The sequence below is a fragment of the Cucurbita maxima genome, unplaced genomic scaffold (assembly GCF_002738345.1).
Source record: "Cucurbita maxima cultivar Rimu unplaced genomic scaffold, Cmax_1.0 Cma_Scf00058, whole genome shotgun sequence".
Classification (NCBI taxonomy): Eukaryota; Viridiplantae; Streptophyta; class Magnoliopsida; order Cucurbitales; family Cucurbitaceae; genus Cucurbita; species Cucurbita maxima.
In genome coordinates this window covers 462,921-480,967 of record NW_019272074.1, presented here as the reverse complement: position 1 = coordinate 480,967, position 18,047 = coordinate 462,921, and the positions used below count along the sequence as shown (strand labels likewise).

General features: G+C 36.8%; 3 protein-coding genes across 5 annotated transcripts; 1 reads left to right on the top strand and 2 right to left on the bottom strand.

Moving 5' to 3' along the window:
• Nucleotides 1–625: 625 nt before the first annotated feature.
• On the bottom strand, nucleotides 626–2,814 carry LOC111471810 (protein CDI-like). 3 transcript variants are annotated; one of them, XM_023117485.1, is made up of 3 exons: nucleotides 2,640–2,814; nucleotides 986–1,786; nucleotides 626–895 (listed from the first exon to the last, which is right to left on the bottom strand). In XM_023117485.1, exon 2 carries the CDS (start codon nucleotides 1,748–1,750, stop codon nucleotides 989–991), a length of 762 nt encoding a protein of 253 aa, XP_022973253.1. In that variant the 5' UTR covers nucleotides 1,751–1,786; nucleotides 2,640–2,814; the 3' UTR covers nucleotides 626–895; nucleotides 986–988. The 3 variants fall into 3 exon arrangements, with proteins under 3 accessions (XP_022973253.1, XP_022973252.1, XP_022973251.1); XM_023117484.1 differs by having other exon boundaries at nucleotides 626–1,801; XM_023117483.1 differs by having other exon boundaries at nucleotides 626–1,786.
• Nucleotides 2,815–8,645: 5,831 nt separating this feature from the next.
• On the top strand, nucleotides 8,646–9,563 carry LOC111471796 (protein EXORDIUM-like 2). Its single transcript, XM_023117463.1, has one exon. The coding sequence runs from the start codon at nucleotides 8,646–8,648 to the stop codon at nucleotides 9,561–9,563; it is 918 nt and encodes a 305-aa protein (XP_022973231.1).
• Nucleotides 9,564–12,826: 3,263 nt separating this feature from the next.
• On the bottom strand, nucleotides 12,827–15,271 carry LOC111471809 (uncharacterized sugar kinase slr0537-like). The gene is made up of 5 exons (XM_023117481.1): nucleotides 14,837–15,271; nucleotides 14,123–14,385; nucleotides 13,915–14,032; nucleotides 13,602–13,810; nucleotides 12,827–13,393 (listed from the first exon to the last, which is right to left on the bottom strand). Exons 1-5 carry the CDS (start codon nucleotides 15,191–15,193, stop codon nucleotides 12,967–12,969), a joined length of 1,374 nt encoding a protein of 457 aa, XP_022973249.1. The 5' UTR covers nucleotides 15,194–15,271; the 3' UTR covers nucleotides 12,827–12,966.
• Nucleotides 15,272–18,047: the final 2,776 nt, after the last annotated feature.

Here is an 18,047-nt window from a genome sequence, read left to right as displayed (position 1 = left end):
GTCCTAATTCAAGTCAAAATTTGGATGAAAACAATTGAATGAAACAAAACACACCATGCACACACCCCCACGTGCGAGTATAGGTTCACCATGTGTGAATACCACATGCTCCTCGAAAAAGAGTCGTGTTGTGCTTGCTATAGGTGGAGATAACGGGTTGGGTCAAATGGGTCACGCGCGGGTCATGTAGGCAGAGTGGGTCCTCTGATACGGGTAGCAAGTCGGGGTGAATTGGCATGCCTTTTAGCCCTACGTGACAGCAGATTATGTTGTTGAACACGCATCCCAAGGAGAGAGCTTTTGAAGTACATGTGAGGAAAGTGTGAGTCGTCACAAACTAACCACAAAAGGATATGGACATGAGACAACCTTTCACTTCATGATACTTCAGATCAAACATTTCCCTTTATATTCTTTCCTTTAATCAAAATTTAAATCAAATTTAAAAAAAAAAAAAAAACATTGGTACCATTTTTTTTTTTTTTTTTTAAATCTGAACTTGATTGGAAGGGGATAAAAGGAAGAAAATATGGAAGGAATAAACAAATAATAATAATAATCAGATCCCTATAATTCAATCATTCTCCCTATTATAAAAGCAATATATCAAGAACAAATAAACAAATAGCTTCTCAATCAATAAATTTTGGGAATTGCTATTACCAGCTAGAAGTTTTTTCTTATACAATATTACAGAGACGAGATTCATGAATTTCTTATACAAAATTACATAATAAATACGTATAACTTAAGGGAATGTGTGGGAAATACAACACTATCAAAGTCTGATCATCACCTGAATTAGGCACACATACTGATACAACTACAAATACCCACTACACTACAGACCACCATTTTCCAGAACTCCATACTATCTGATATTCCATATTAGAATCTACAGTTCAATCAACCAAACAAGTATAAAGAATATGAAGCAAATATCCAAAGAATTTCAATTCCACAATAAAGTTTTTTCAGAACTTACTTTCTATTCTGCAGATTTCTTCACGGCCTCCTTCTGATACTCCTCCATTTCTTTTAGCCAGAGATCTGCAAATTCGCAATTCTTCCAAGCTTCAAACCATGGTCCACCACGAGTGTAATGAATTGCTTTAGGGAGAGTGGTTAGATCACCCTCTACACTGTTGTTATGGCCCTCAAGAAAGTTCCAAACAAATGGGACTGACCCAATTTCATCGTCCTCAAGCCATTGGAATCTATGAAGAAATGCACCAGTTTGAGTGTTGACAGTCTCAGGTGTCAACAATTTGTTCTTTGGATGCCCACAGTTGTACAAAACCATTGAAGACCAGTTCTTCCTTGGGTATACAGTTTGTACTGCACCATCCATTTTTGTTGTTTCTTTTGGTGTGTAATCATGGTGGACACACATAACTGCAAACTTATTGTCAATCAAGTCTCTTAGTTCCTTAATGTCAGCTAGATAAAGAAAATCACAATCAACAAACATTGCCCATCCTTCGTAATTTGCCAAATATGGAGTTAAGAACCGGGAAAATGAGAACTCTGTGCTTTCAAGTTGTCCTCTCTCACGCCAATAGACACCATTCGTTCTTAGATCTGCCTGCTTGATTGGTATGATTTCAACGGGAATTGAAGATCGCTTCAAGATGGAATGGCGACAGACCTCAAATGCAAGATCTTCACGAACATCATAGCCCACAAAGATCTTAAATGGTTGCTCCACCTCTCCAACAGCAGGAAGATTCTCTTCATTACAAGAACCCATTGGAAGCAGGTGGATTGGGCACTAAGTTTTCAGATTCTATACAATGCAAAGCTGAAGTCGTATTAAATCAACTAAATTTCAGCGGCCGGACGATCAAGGATATCGAAATTCGACAGTAAACTAAAACTATTTCTTTCAATCACCATCATTAAACCGAAATTTTCATTCCAGGAAATCAAACTATCAATATCCCTTCTGATTAAACGACACTGCAAGATTCTAACACAGGATTCACGCTCCAACATCATTCTCCTCACAAGAAAATCTCAAATACCTAGGTTATATACATTCTCATCACAAAAGGAACAACAGAACAAAATGCACCAGAGAAGCGGTTATCTTCAAGATTACAAAACAAAAGAAAACGAGAGATTCAATTCACTGCAAAGCTGAAATCGTATTAAATCAACCAAATTTCAGCGGATATCGAAATTCGACAGTAAACTAAAACTATTTCTTTCAACCACCATCACTAAACCCAAACGTTCATTCCAGGAAACGAAACCATCAATATCCATTCTGATTGAACGACACTGCAAGATTCACGCTCCAACCTCATTCTCCTTACAAGAAAATCTCAAATACAATAGGTCATATACATTCTCAACACAAAAGAAAAAACAAAACAAAATCCGCCAGAGAAGCGGTAATCTTCAAGATAGCAAAAGAAAAGAAACCGAGAGATTCAATTCGAGCAATGAAAAATAAACAAATGTATCAAGAGAATCAGAGATATATAATAAGTAAGAAGGATCCAAATGGCAAAGTATGTTCGAGAAATCGAACAGGACAAATCAAACACAAAGAAGTGAAAAATGCATCAGATCTAATTGTATTGCGGACAGAAAACAGAAAAATGTAGGGATCAAAAGATGGAGAGAAGCGTTACCAAGAAGGAGGCGAATGCAGATCTTGAAGAGAAGAAGAAAACAGTCAAATCGAATAGGCGTTGATTCTGATATTTGTAGATTCGAGGAGGAAATCTTGGGCGAAGAAATGTAGAGAGCGTTCTAAATTGTCTTCAAGAGAGAAGAATGAGCAGGTACACTCCTTGCAATGGAAGACGGGGATTCCGGGGGAGATGATATAGGGCTCCACCAAGGAGCACGTGTTCACTATTTTTCTTTTTAATTTTTTAATTAATGAATCATTTCCTTTTTTTAATTATAATTTATATAACAAAAAATGCAAAATCTCATAATAAATTTTAATAATAATATTTTATAAATTAAAATGTAATATAATGTTAGAACATAGTTAGTGGAAACTCAAATTATTTATTTATTTTAATTTAGTTACTAGAATAAAAAATATTTTCTCTGATAGTTATGAGAGGGACTTGATTTACCTGGGTCTTAGATAGATGGTTCATTAAAATGTAATTATAGGACAAAACGAACTTTTAACGTAGCTGTAGTTATGAACATCTTGTGAAGGATCGACTTAGATATAATGGTTGTATTCATATACACAACTTGTTTACGACGGCATAAAAGCGAAGACTATAAGTTTATACTGAAATAACCTCAAGTTAATAAATAATTTTATAATTTGCAGGCCAATAAGGTTCTCGGCTTGCTTATGAGAATAATAAGTGAGCAATTTTACTCAAACATTAGTATTGAATATATTTTATATATTAAACGAGGAAAAATGTGAGATTTCACATTGATTGGAGAGAAAAACTAGTGCTAGTGAGGACGTTCGGCCCTGAAGGGGTAACATTTTTTAAGGGTGTTGAATTCTCTCCCAAAGAAAGCCTACAGAGGACAATATTCGCTAGCGGTGGGCTTGAGCTGATTCAATTTGATTGGAGTTGGAGCACACTAAGACTTGCAAAAAAAAAAAAAGAAAAAATCTCAATTTTAATGTAAGTTTGTTTAATCTTGTGATTTAATATAATTCTAAATGTTACTTTCGCTTCGAGGTAAAGTGTTCATTTCTATCGACTTGTTATAGCGTACGAGGTAATGCATGAAAAGCTAATGAATATGGAGCTTAAATGACACGTGAGGAAGGGTGGGTGCGCTACGGAGCAAGCGAGTGAAATGTGCAACATAAGGGTTCGACGCTAGTGTGGTGGATACGCACCAAGTACAGTGATATCAAGTTTGAATGCTAAGTGATGGAGGGTGTGTACACGACAATAAATCCTCTAGCCTTCCAAGGCGTATGTGATGGTGGACGCAAAAGGGAGGGTGAAATGTGCATGCTCTCCTATGGGTGAGTGACGTATAAAGATATTAGCCCATATCAAAGATCAAATATGATACATAAGGTTAAGTTAGGTGTTGAGCGATAGAAGGCATGCATGTGCTTATACGACAACAAATATTCTAGCCTTCAGAGGTGCACACCAGCTTGGTTGAATGAGTGAGTGTAGTGGCCATGGCGAATAATCTCCAAATGGGTGGTCGTCAATCATTTAACATGTTCTAGGTGTGCAACTTAGTGGGGTTTACATACATGTGCATGGACAGTGTGTAGAAAAATATTATGCATTTATCCCTACCCAAAATGAAATTAGCTCAAGAAATAGTCATGAAATTAGGTCGTAAGAATCGTGACACATGTGGTTGTGAAGACCGTGGAACAAAGATCTTTAAGAAGTTTTCATATTATTCATGTTCTTCATTGATACAACAATGCGCACACTCGATCGAGATGAACAGAAGAGAAAAAAAGTAAGGAATCTTAGCAAAAAGTTCATATTCACAACTTCATGTATGTACAGAGAATAGAAATTACATTTCTAAAGAACAACCATCACAAGTATGTCATGGTATATATATGGCTCAGTTTATTATATACAGTTGTGTATACACATGGCTTAGTTTACTATATACAGTTTGGTATATATGACTCAGTTTATATATACGGTTGTTTATGCTAATCATTAAGTAATCTATAAATAAGCTCTCTAAGCCAACCATTCTCCTATTCGGAAACCAATTAAGTCAACCAATAATTTCATTCTTAAACGCTCATCACGCTCCTTCTCGCATAATTCTTCTAGATATTCTGTCATCCATGTCATCTTCTTTCCAGCTCTATCTATCGTCACATACTCAACCTATGAAGGATGTAACAACCGAAAATAATAATAATAATAATAAAATAAAGAAAAAAAAAGTATTTGAACACCTCTACTTAAAACAAACGGTAAATAAAAATGGTTTTAAGTCGATTTACATTAGCTTGAATATATTCCTGATTTTGTTTAAATCTTTCCTTTTCTAAAGAAATTTTAGGAAAGAAAAGAAAAATATTGAATGAAAATGGCCAGAAATAACGTATGTGATGTTGTGTACTAGTATATGATGATGTATGAGTTGTGCTGCTTGAGTTATGATGCTTGATGATGTGCATAATATATATAGTTTGATATATGACGTACTTGATATGTTTGATGCACTTTATGTTTATGATGTATGAGTTATGATGATGTATGACTTGTATCGTAGGATGATGTATGAGTTGTGATACTTGATGATGTGCGTAATATATATAGTTTCATATATGACGTACTTGATATCCTTGATGCACTTTATGGCGATATGATGAGTATGATGATTGTATGACGTTTTTATGTAGATGTTTTGTCATATTAAGCATGCTATATGATGATGAGTGTCATATTGCATCATGTCGATAGACCGACGTAGGGCACAACCCTAAGAGCATGAAAATGATATTAATATATATCTAACGAGCATGTGTTACTTAATGTAACAAAGAGATGAGACTAGAGGGTTGTGTTAAAAGAGATGATAAGATGGAAATTAGAGGACCTCATGTGTGTTGTGTGTTCATAAGCATAGGGATAATTCCCCAAAGACCATGAGTGTGGACACGCAAAGTATGGTGATGAGGGTGTTCACGGGGAGCATGACACCAACGGGTTCCGCTGACCTCCAGACATGGCTATAGATTAGCTTGACCAGAGGGTCCAGGAGGTGTGCGAGCCCCTTGGAGATTCATACCCGCATGTGTGAGTCGTGTGTAGGGAAGTACTACACATCTAATTTGTCCTAGACTGGAGGCCACCTCTAGAGAATAGAGATAGGTCATAAGCGCATGATTGCATGTGTTTGCATTTGCATGACCCCCTATAGTGGGGTCACTTACTGAGTATTCTTCGAAATACTCACGTCGTGTGCAACATCATTTTTCAGGTAAAGACAAGACGCACATGTATGAAGGACGGCAGTATCGCAAGCAGAGACTATGGCACGTGCATAGGATAGACTCATTTAAATTCCTAGTCTTTGGTTAGAATAGGTTGTTTAACATTTCATCGTTTTAAATTATTTTGTATTTGTTTTACTTTCTCTAAATTTTAGTATTTCGTATTTAAATATAAGACCATGATTGTGTTTTTCAGAGAGTTTTAAATATTTTCGACATTTATACTAGAGAAGTGGTTTGCTTTTAAGAGTTATATTTTTGCATAGATGAAGACCATGAGACATTACTAACAACTTTGAGTATGTAGAAATCTAGGGTCGTTACATTGAGCGACTCATGACCTGTGGGATGGGTTCGTCAACTAACCTCCTATGGATGATGAGCAGACTTACACTTACCATGTTGTCCCCACCTAGTATGGAGTATTTTGAGGTAGCGCCTCATCTTTGGATTTTGGTTACTGCTGCCTAGGCTAAGCTAGCTACTCAAGACTGCGCACAACAAGAGCAATACACCTAGAGCTTAGAGTAAATCTCGTGGTCTCCTATTAGGTCAAGGATGCGATGAAGGCCTACGAGTAGGTTAGTTATTAGATATATTTATGTACTCAACCATTTTTCCTTTCTTTTTTACCGTTAATTATGGTACTCTGGTCTTTATTTCGATTTAAATTTTACCGTATTTTTATCTTTTATTTTATTTGCTTTTGGTCTTTGGCTTTTTAGTCACTGTTCGGTTCGAGATTCAAAACCTTGAAAAGCAAATCGTCACACATTAAATCTACTACAAAAGTCATCTCACCCATACAAATCAACTGACGAGCTCTCGTAGAGGAGTGTTAAAGTCACTCAAGATTAAGATCAAGTTACGTATGACTAATATATGAAATATTAATCTTTTGAATTAATAATTTTTTAATAAAGAGAGGTTAAATATTTCAGATATGGTCTTATACAAACTCATTGTATAGGATACCTCCACTCACATATCTCAGTATGAACAATTTGGTTCAAATTATTTGTAACAATTACAAAGTGAATCGTATGAATAGTATTATCATAATAAGATATCTAACATTATCTATATACCATAAACTCTTTAGATTATTGACGGAACATGATTTTCTCATGTGTCAGCTTGGTGTGGCATTAAGGAACCTCACCCAACCCATGTAAAAAACACAAATACGAGGTTAAATTATAGTTAAAAAAAAATTAATATATTAAAATATGAGTTTATCATCATAGTCATCCATGACTCTCAAAAGTCAACGTCATTTTCTAAACGGTTGAGTTTAAGTATGAGTAAGCTCGTGTAACACTCGAGCTCAATAGTTATAGAAAATTGTACTTTGATCGTCTTTAAGTCTTGGGTTTTCAGAATTTTATTGAGGACCTTAGAGATTGAACCTCCAACTATTGCAAAGAAAGTGTTCGGAACCTCAAAAAAAAGAGTCATAGTCAACGTGGGGAAAGATAGTTAGAATTACTCTCTTGTTTTCATTTTGGGTCACACCCGGTATTTTGGTGCTCCGAAATTTGGGGCATGACGACTCAATTTCTCTCCTTCGAGTTGTTTTGATGGAGAAAGGTGATGTGGATGACAGAAGGACATTGTAGAATAACATAAAAGGACGATGAATTTGGTTGAATACAGATTTCACCAAAGACGTTTTTCCTCTTATCTACAAACTCTTGAATGCCTTCGTTGTATGTTGAAATCTTTTTGTCGAAGCACCTTCAATGGTTAAATTCTAACGTAAAACGATAAAATTAGGTAGATTTTGTTGAGGATCGTTGGAAAAGAGTCTCACATTGGCTAATTTAGAGAATGATCACAGGTTTATAGATAAGGAATACATCTCCATTGGTATGAAGCCTTTTGGAGAAACCAAAAGCAAAGCAATGAGCAGTTATGTTCAAAAGTGGATAAAATCACACCATTGTGGAGATCATGGTAAGTTATCTTTTAATACTCTACCAATAAAATAGGCATCTCTGTATAATTTTGTCAATGATGCACGTAAGTGTGATGGTATTGGGTTATGCATCGGAGGAAACAAGACCATTTGATAATAATCACTCATGTGCATCACAGTGTCTTTAGCTTGTTAGTCCTCTCTTCCATGGTGTTATCTAGGCTATACGAGTTCCTGTGAGGTGCGTCTGCAGGTCGTTGGTGTGTTCTTAATTCCACCGAGTAGACAGAATTCTCGCCCGGTTTTCCGACAACCTCATTTTTTATTTATTTATCCTTACACTTAATTTTTTTAAGTAAAATAATAAATTCTAATTAAATATTAAAAACAAATAAATCAATGTTTTAAAAACAAAAAATTTTAGATTATTATTTCCAAGAAAATTTAGAGAACAATAATGCAAGCACGGTTTGGGGAGGGATTTTTTTTACTTAGTTCAGAACACAACCCAACTCAGGAACACATATAACAATAATAATAATAAAAAAAAAACTAATATTTAATAATAGAGCCTAATAATAGAAAAGTAAAAATAAATAAATAAATAGAAATGGTAAAACCAAGATCCAAGGCTAAATAACTTGAAAGCCAGTAGCTGTCCGATTAAAACGCGCCCATCCAACACTCCATTTCCCATATAAAAAAAAAGAAATTATCGCAACAAAAAAAAAATCAGCCCAAAATAAAAAAAAATAATAATAAATAAAATTAAAAAAAAAAAAAAAAGAAATGGAGCTTTGGGGCCGAATTTCAGCTGCACCACATGGCTTACTAGCCCTGTCCCTTCTCCTCCTCCTCCTAGCCATCCCAAACGCTACAGCCGTGGCCGAGCCAGCCAGCGCCTTGGTGGACCACGGCGGCGAAATGCTAAAAGGCAACCTGGACCTCTCAATACTGTTCTACGGCCAATTGGGCCGCATCCAAAAAAACGCACTAAGAGCCTTTCTAAAGTCATTAAACCAAAACGCGCGAGGCGGGGCTGAACCATCGGTCTCATCATGGTGGCACATGGTTAGCAGCTACGTACACAACGATAAAGACATTGCCGTCAGAGTGGTCCAGCAATACGTGGATCCAAATTACACACATGGCAAAGTAATGACACGTGATTTCATTAAAATCTTGGTCGAGAAGGCGTTGGTTGGGTTCCCACATGCTGTGCCCGTGATCGTGGCAGCCCGGGATGTGACGGTGGAAGGGCTTTGCATCGGGCGGTGCTCGGAGCATGGGGATATCGATGGGAAGCCTTATGTGATCCTTGGCAACCCAGAGACGGAGTGTCCTGGGGCGTGCGCTTGGCCGTTCCATAAAGCGGACTATGGGCCTGCTGGGCCTGTGCTGAAGCCACCGAGTGGGGACATTGGGGCTGATGCTATGGTTATTTCATTGGCTTCTGGGTTGGCTTCTGTGGTGTCCAATCCGTTTAGGACTGGGCTGTTTCAGCTTGGGCATAAGAGTTCTGTAATTGAGGCCACTACGGCTTGTCCTGGCATGTTTGGCACTGGGGCTACCCCTGGGTATACTGGGAAGGTCTCTGTTGATATCCGGACTGGTGGGGCTTATAATGCTGTTGGGTTTAAGGGGAAGAAGTTTCTTCTTCCGGCTCTTTGGAATCCTAAGACTGAGTCTTGCTGGACTGTTATGTAAATGACTGTGTTTTATTTTTGTTCATTCTTTTATGTATATATATATTTATATTCTTTGTTTCATTGGTATTGGAACATTCAAAATTTGAAATAAAAACTGCACATTTATGAGTTCTTTTTATCTTCAATCTCGTTTATAAATATGTTCTTTTGTGTTCTTGGGTACCTGATCTTATCATGGGTGTGCTCGGTTTACTAAGAAAATGTATTGACCTAGGTCAACGTTGGCCAAGCTCAAACACTCTAATCTTAACTTGGTTTACTCACACTAGGGAGATGATCCTATTGATCACATCATTCATGCAAGCTCTACCCAGAAATAACATTCATCTCAAGATCTCATTCGAGGGGCATTTTGGTAACTTTTTATATTATACGAACATTCTCATCCAAATGCTTCTTCTATAGTTCTAATTATGCCTATTCTAACCACTTAAGGTTGCTTACATTTTTTACTAGCTAAAAATTCTTTAAATTCCTTTGTGAGATCTAGTTCAAGTCAAAATAAGGTTAGTATCAAAATCGAAATGAAAAAGTGGGTGAAAAAGGAGATTAACCTAATTCAAGCCAAAATAAGGTTAGTACCAATATCACTCTCCCCATTTTCTCTCCACTCATACCCTCGAAAGCTTGGCTGCTTAGTAGCAAATACAGTTGCAGGCCTCACTTGTTTTGGGAGATATAGCTCAATGGGTAGAACTTTGCTCTTGTGCTCAGGCCTGTCGAAAATCCCCATTGAATTGGGTTGTTCTTGCAAGGACGATTTGGCTACTGCTCATATGCAGTGTGCTGAGGCTTGGCTCAAGATTAAGGGCGACATGTCGATACAAACTTTGAGGGACAGGTCAAGCCGATCACGAAAATATGATAGAACGTCGGCTAAAGCCAACTAAATAAGTGATCCTACCGTCGTATGATTATAATTGTGTATTGTATGATGACACGTGTTTATGACTTCGCATGTGTTATATGCCATTTATGCAAACAGTTATGAAATGGTATGTATATGTTATGATACGTGAATGTTATATTGTATTTGATGAATTGATATATTTAAGATTTGATATGTTAAAGACATGCTCGGGATATGTGTGATTGTTATGATATCTGATATGATATGTGCATGATGAGAATTGTTATGTTTGGAAGCATGAAAACGTTAAGATATGACTTATGTGTGTAATATGAATGATATGGTATGATTGAAATGCAAAACGACAAACTAGTATGAGATACAACTCCCGGCACACACGTGAAATATATGATAAATGATATGAAAAACGAAATGTTAAATGATATAACAAAATGATATGATATGAAGGAAGATACTAGCGGGGTTGTATTATATGATAATCAGAATGGAAAAATGTTGGAACCTCTCATGCATTATTGTGTGCTCATGCATCAGGGAATACTCCTCTTTCACGATAGTATAGACGTATATACTACGAGGCAGTAAAACAATCATTATGTTCATCATAATGTTGCCGTGACGGTCGCTATTCCTAATGGGTGTCCGACATTAACAGCTACCAGAGAATGCTCGTCCAAGTAGAAAGGGGCTCAGGAGGTAATCAAACCGACTGATGGGTCCATACTCGCACGTGTGAACCATGTGTAGAAAAATTAAGTACACATCCAAATTGCTCGTTTATGAAATTTTATGTGTTTGCATTAACCCCAATGGTAGGGAGTTGCTTACTAAGTATTTATTAAAATACTCAAATCATGTGCTACTCTATTTTCTCATGTAAAGACAAGACTCCCCTCCATGTGCTACTTTATTTTTTCATCCAAAGGCAATATTTCCCTGTGTAGATGACGGTGACATCGCAACTAGGAGACCGTGACACATGCATATGCTAGTTGCATTTATTTTCTTACACTTATGATAGAATATGATTTTTTTTTTTTTAATTGTAACGCTTATTTATTTTAATTTAGTATTTCATTGTGTCGTTACAAATATACTACCAACAACTCTTAAAAAATAAGAAAAAAAAATACTAAATAATTACGACTATATAAAATATATTATTTAACTAATTATATTTATACAACGAAATATATTTCACAAATATTTTTAGTTTTATTTTTTATACTTGCGTTACAATGGTATGTGACTGGATAGGTGGATAAACTAATTATACTTCAATGATTGGAGAGATAATAGGCTAGTCATTTTCATTGGTCGGAGGAGAGATAATAGGTAACCCGAGGGAAGTCGACAACTCCGACCTATCTAGATTATCCAACTCAAATTATAGTTTTTTTTCTTGTTCCAAGTTCCAATTTGCTTGAATTTTTAGAAACTAGAAAATTCAATTTTGTTGGCTCATTGACATTTTTGTTGGGTCTGACCCTGACCCACCTAAAAATAGAGGTACAGTCTGAGTCTGACTCAGCCCTACTTAACTCTACGCTAATTTTAAAAAGGTTAAGAATATTTACATTTATATTAACTAGGAGTGATACAATATGAGATTTTACTCTACTACCCTACTTTTTTTTAATAAATAAATAAATTATTATATTATATTATCGATGACGTGTTATAAATATGAGGAATAAGAATAAAGTATTTAAATAAGTTTTTTTTTTTAAATTAATAAAAAAAAAAAAAAAAAAAACTTTGCAACTCTTACATAGCTGTTCTCGAATCTTGGCAGTGGAATATATTCTAATATATATATGAAGAAAGAATATCTCAATTTAATTTGTTAATGTATCAATTCAAAAACTATATTAATTTATTAAGTTCCTTTTAATAAAAATTAGAAAATTTTAAAATAACTATTTTTTAAAAGAATAATAAACCAAAGAAATTTACTCATAGGGATCGGATTCTCCCAAATTTCAAGGAATACCTCAATTCCCTCAAAAATAAATGAAGAATTACGAACGGGAATCTGATTCTCGCAAGCTCAATCCCCATTAACACGGAGATGAACCTATTTACGCATCTTAAGATATAATTTGTATTTTTAGATAATTTATTCAATTTTATAAAAAATATTTATTTAATGTTTTCAGGTTTGGATCCACCCTGGCAATGAGGCCTGGCCACATTGCCACGCTGGCAAATATATCAATTAAAATATAATATAATAATTATACAAATATATAAATATTATAAGATTTTTTCTTTTTAAATGGAGGATAATATATTACAAAGAAATGTTCAAACCAAATAAAATAGCAATGACTTATTTATTTATTTAAATGATTTTGATTTTTAATTAAATTAGTATTAAATAATAAAAGAAATAAATCAATATAAACATTTATTAACAAGTAAAATGTTACAGCTACAAGCACATCTTTACCCATCTCTATCTTTATTTAGATATAATTATGATAAGAGAACTTTATTGAAAGGGAAGATGGCTCGAGGATCAAGTTGGCTACACATGTGATGAGCCAATATCAGTCTGAAAGCTAGAAAATGCATCGCCAAGCTCCATGGCATCTTGAACCCTTAGACGAGTTCCTTGTTGCTCGACGACCCTGGCCGCGATCTTGGCTGCAAACGTTCCCATCTCTTTCAAATCCGACACTCCATGCAAGATACCGTACAAAATACCAGACGCATACGCATCTCCCGCACCACAAGTGTCGAGAGGTACGCACGGACAAGGTGGTATATACACCGCTTCTCCTTTAACACCTATGTATGAACCTCTGTTCCCATCCGTGACCGAGACAAGTGGAACGAAATGACTTAGATATCTTACAGCTGATATCGAGCTTTCCTTCGAGTCGAAATGACATAGAGCTCCAGCTTCTTCGTGGTTTGCAAAAACTATATCTGCATAGTTCCCCACGATTTCCCTAATAATTCAATGGAAAACGCGTTATGTTTGGGTGAGAACATTGTTGAGGAATGATCATGGGTTTATAAGTAAGGAATACATCTCTATTGGTACGAGGTCTTATACGGAAACTTATACTCAAAATGGACTGTATCATACTATTATGGAGAATCGTGATTTCTAGTCATACATGAAACCATAAACCGAGTTTGAAGTGAGAAAATTACCAAAATTCGTCGAAATGCTTTACAATGCAAGAGACATCTGAAGCAGTGACCGCAACAAGAGCTCCACACCGATGCGCTTCTTCACACGCTTTTTGAATCGTTTTGATTGTATCGGGAAATTCAAATAAATACCCTTCAACTACAAATACATTTGTCTTGCTAATTACACTAGCTAATGCTGGATTATAATTCACAGTGGAAGACGTACCCTGATATATTATGAACACATCAAGAACAAAACCCCAAAAAGTTCAACATTCGATACAAGTTAATATTCGATAGACGTTCCGAGCATGTTCAAATCGATGCTTACCTGATATGCAAGCATTGTTCGCTGAGCATCAGGAGTAGTAAGAACAATAACTGTTCCAGTCGTCCCATCCTTCACAGGAGGAGAAAGAAAATTGACATTTGCACGTCTTAGTTTGGTCCTATGAAACAAATTAAAGGATGAGCACATTGAGTTTGATAGCCACTATAAGATGAACTGATATTTATATGGGGAAGAACAGCAGGCAGACCTGTAGAAGCTGCCCAATGGATCACTCCCTACACTACCAGTCATAGCAACATTGAAAGTAGGGCCTTTCATGGGTCTAATACCCAGCCTTGCCAACGCCACAAGGCTGTTGGAAAGTGATCCCCCAGCAGCCGCCCTATAGCTACGACCGTCCATCGCCCGCAATACTCTCCCTCTTTCCTCATGATTTACGACCTTCCTTGAACCCTTCTCTAATCCCAGTTTCTTCAGAAATTCATCGTCTACCATTCCCGAAAAATCTACCTATATGTAAACAACGTATATAGTGAGCTTATAAACATATAAGTCACTAACTTATGGAGCAACTATACGAGAATTGGGAGTAGTTATCAAATTGTGGACCAAAGAAGTTGTGAGCTCCACAGGTGTAGTCAAAAGTGCGTGTACTTTGTTCGAGAGCTCTAGAGGAGAAGTTGAGGCTTGATTAAAGGGAGACTGCTCGAGGGCTCCGTAGGCCTCAGGGGAGGCTCTATTGTATACTTTGTTTGAGGGCTCTAGAGAAAGGGGTAAAGCCTCGGCTAAGAGGGGCCTTAGAAGAAGCTCTATGATGTACTTTATTCGAGGGGAAGATTGTTGAGGATGGTTGGGAGGGAGTCCAAGAATACGTCTCCATTCATATAAGGCCTTTTAGGAAGCTCAAAGCAAAGTCACGAGAGCGAACAACATATAGTAAGAGAGAAAAACAGGAAATTACCATAGCTTGTCCGAGCCCCAAGACGTCCCAACGGTCGGGCAACCGAGAAGAAGAGGCATTAATATCATAGGGCTCTTCAATTCCCATCACAAATTCCTCATCGGAACCATTCCCTTCCTCGTCTTCCTCTTCTTCCTCGCTCCCACTCGAAAACTCCCCTGCCCCATAGCCGCTAAAAACACGACAAGAATACATAGCGTTGAAAGAGTCGAACCCTGGACCCCTGCTGCATCGATGAGTGAAAGAGGAAGAGGAAGAAGGGGAATATGAAGAAGAGGAGGGTAAAGTAATTGAAGGATTAAGAGGCAAATTAGGGGAAGAGAGAAGCAGAGAAGGAAAGGGGAAACAGAGAGACATAGTGGGAATCGGTTAGCCAATGGATTTGAAGCCAAAAATGGCAGAACTCAGCCGCATGGCCACCATCGCTCCATTGGAAGACTAATTTTATAACAAATTCCCGATCTACGCCCATGCGTGCCGGATTAGCCACCTGACACAACGTGGACCATGCCAGATTCCATCATCTCGGCTGGGGATTATTTCATTTTTCTCTGATTTTTCCTCACCGTTGGATTGGAATTTTTTATAAACTGCCATGGAAATGAGTTTATTGCTGTGAATGAGACCCATTTCTTTAATATTTCTACTTTTTTTCTGCCACTCGTTTGTTCATTCCAAGATTCATGTTGTGAACCCAAATGGGATGCTCTTATTGGTGGAGCTCTTCCATATTCATATCGCTTTGCTTCTCCAAGTTTCCAACTTCTTTCTGTTTCTGTCCCGTCTACATACTCAGAGTTGCTACTAACGTCTCATGTTCATCTATAGTATAAATGTATATTTATCTATAGCATAAATGTCCAAAACATTTAAAACATCCTCTTCTCTAAAAAATACTGTCATGTGTCATGGTGTTACGTGTTTAAATATTAAATACTAAAATTTAGTGTAAATAAAAATAAATATAAAATAATTTAAAACTATAAAATGCAAAACAACCTATTCTAACCTAAAACTAAGAATTTAAATATGAGTCTATCCTATGCACGTGTCGCAATCTCTGCTCGCGATGTTCACGTCCTAAGCACATGTGCGCCTTCGTTTGCTTGAAAAATGATGTGGCACATGACTGGAGTAGAATACTCAAAAGTGACCCCACTGTAAGGAGCCATGCAAATGCAAACATATGCAGTCATGTTCTTGAGACCTATCTTTTACTCATCTAGGGGTGACCTCTAGACTCGGACTACTATAGATGTGTAGTACTCCCCTACACACGACCCACACGTGCGAGTGTGAATCTTTAGGGGACTCGCACTCCCCCTGGACCCCTCTTTGGTCAAGCTACTTTATAGCGACGTCCAGAGATCAGCGGAACTCCTAGTGTTATGCTCTCTATGTGATCATATTGTGCACATCCACACGCATCATCTCTAGGGGAAGTAGCCTATGCTTATATACATACAACATGCATGAGATCCCTTATCTTCTGACACAACCCTCTAGTTTCATCTCTTTATGACATTAAGTAACACATGCTCGTTGGATATTTATATTAATATCATTTTCATGCTCTTAGGGTTGTGTCCTATGTCGGAATATCGACATGACGTAATATGACACTTATCATCATATAACATGCTTAATATGGAAAATATCCACATATTAAGACAAATGTCATGCAATCATCATACTCATTATATCGCCATAAAGTGCATCAAGCATATCAAGTACGTCATACATCGAGAAATATATATATTACGCACATCATCATGCATCATAACTCATACATTATCATGACTCATACATCATCATATACTAGTATACGACATCATATGATACAACTCATACATCATCATACGAAAACAGGTTCAAGTGGGTCGGAACGGTGGAAACTGGGGTAGCAATGGAAAGCCGAGCCATATACGCTAGGAAGTCGTTGCACCATCCAAGCTGATCCAAAGGGCTACTCGCGCAGCAGGGTGAGACGTGGTAGCAGCATGGCGAGCCACATCGTGCAGCTGGCGTTGGGTCGAGGCACAGGTTGCAGACCGGTTCGGGTTAGCTCGTGGGTTGTCGCCTTCTCTTTCTCTCTCCCACGAAGTTTCGTGGTTGTTTTCTCTCTCGAATTTCTTTTCATTTCTTCGTTGCTATTAGTCTGAGGTTGGACAATAATCTTTGAGGTGCAAGGTGGTGTGATGTCCAAAAATTCCAACGGTCGCCAGAGTTTTAACGACTTCGCCGACAACCCCATATTTTAATATGTAAATATTCTACTTGTTATAAATATATTTTTTTTAGATTTTCTAATTCATGGGTTATTAAAATTTAATAAATTTATATTTCTAATTTATTGTTTTTTTAATTAATTTTACTTTATAAAATTATTGATATTTTAAATTTTTATTTGTTTGAAAAACTTTTTATAATTTTTATAACTAAAAACTATGTTATACAAATAATAAAAAAATATTTAAAAGTTTCGTTGACACGATCCTAAGTCAATTTGGTTGACTCAAATGACTGATCTACATACGATCCAAGTGGGCCAATTTAATCTTCAAAATGGTGGCAAGTGAATGGGTTGGGCTGGCTAGGTCAATCAAACATTGACTTTCAACCAAATTTTGGATCGAGTCAGGTTAGGTTTAGACGGACCTTTGGGCCACGGGCCGATTGATGAGACTGAGATTAGATTGAGGATGAAATGTGATGCGTCACAATTACATTTTTCTGGGACTCGAAACACAATTGTGCGATACTTACTCTCACTCTCAAGTAAGTCAACAAACTAACACTTAGGTCGTCGTTGCAACAGATGACGTATCCTCAAGTCTCTAAGTCCCCTTCTTGAACGGTTGTTGAAAATCAGGTTAGAGAATTTTTTTTAAAAAACGTTTGGAAAGCAATTTGAGAAAGCAATATTATAAGCTAAAATTGACATAGATAACATGTAACCCTACATAGGTTAAATTGACAACTATATATTTTGAGGCAAGCATATCTGTGACACGATGTGAGAGTTAAATTTGTGGACGAGACATCAAATGTGCAAAGTCTTGGGAGACCAATGTTGATATAGTAACCCTAACTAGTTGAGTCTAAGAACCCTTGGAAATGCTTTATAATATGAAACCCGTGGCTTCCAATTCTAAAATCCCCAAGTCAAGTTGATTTCATTACGAATGATTGGAGCGTGTGAAATTTGATC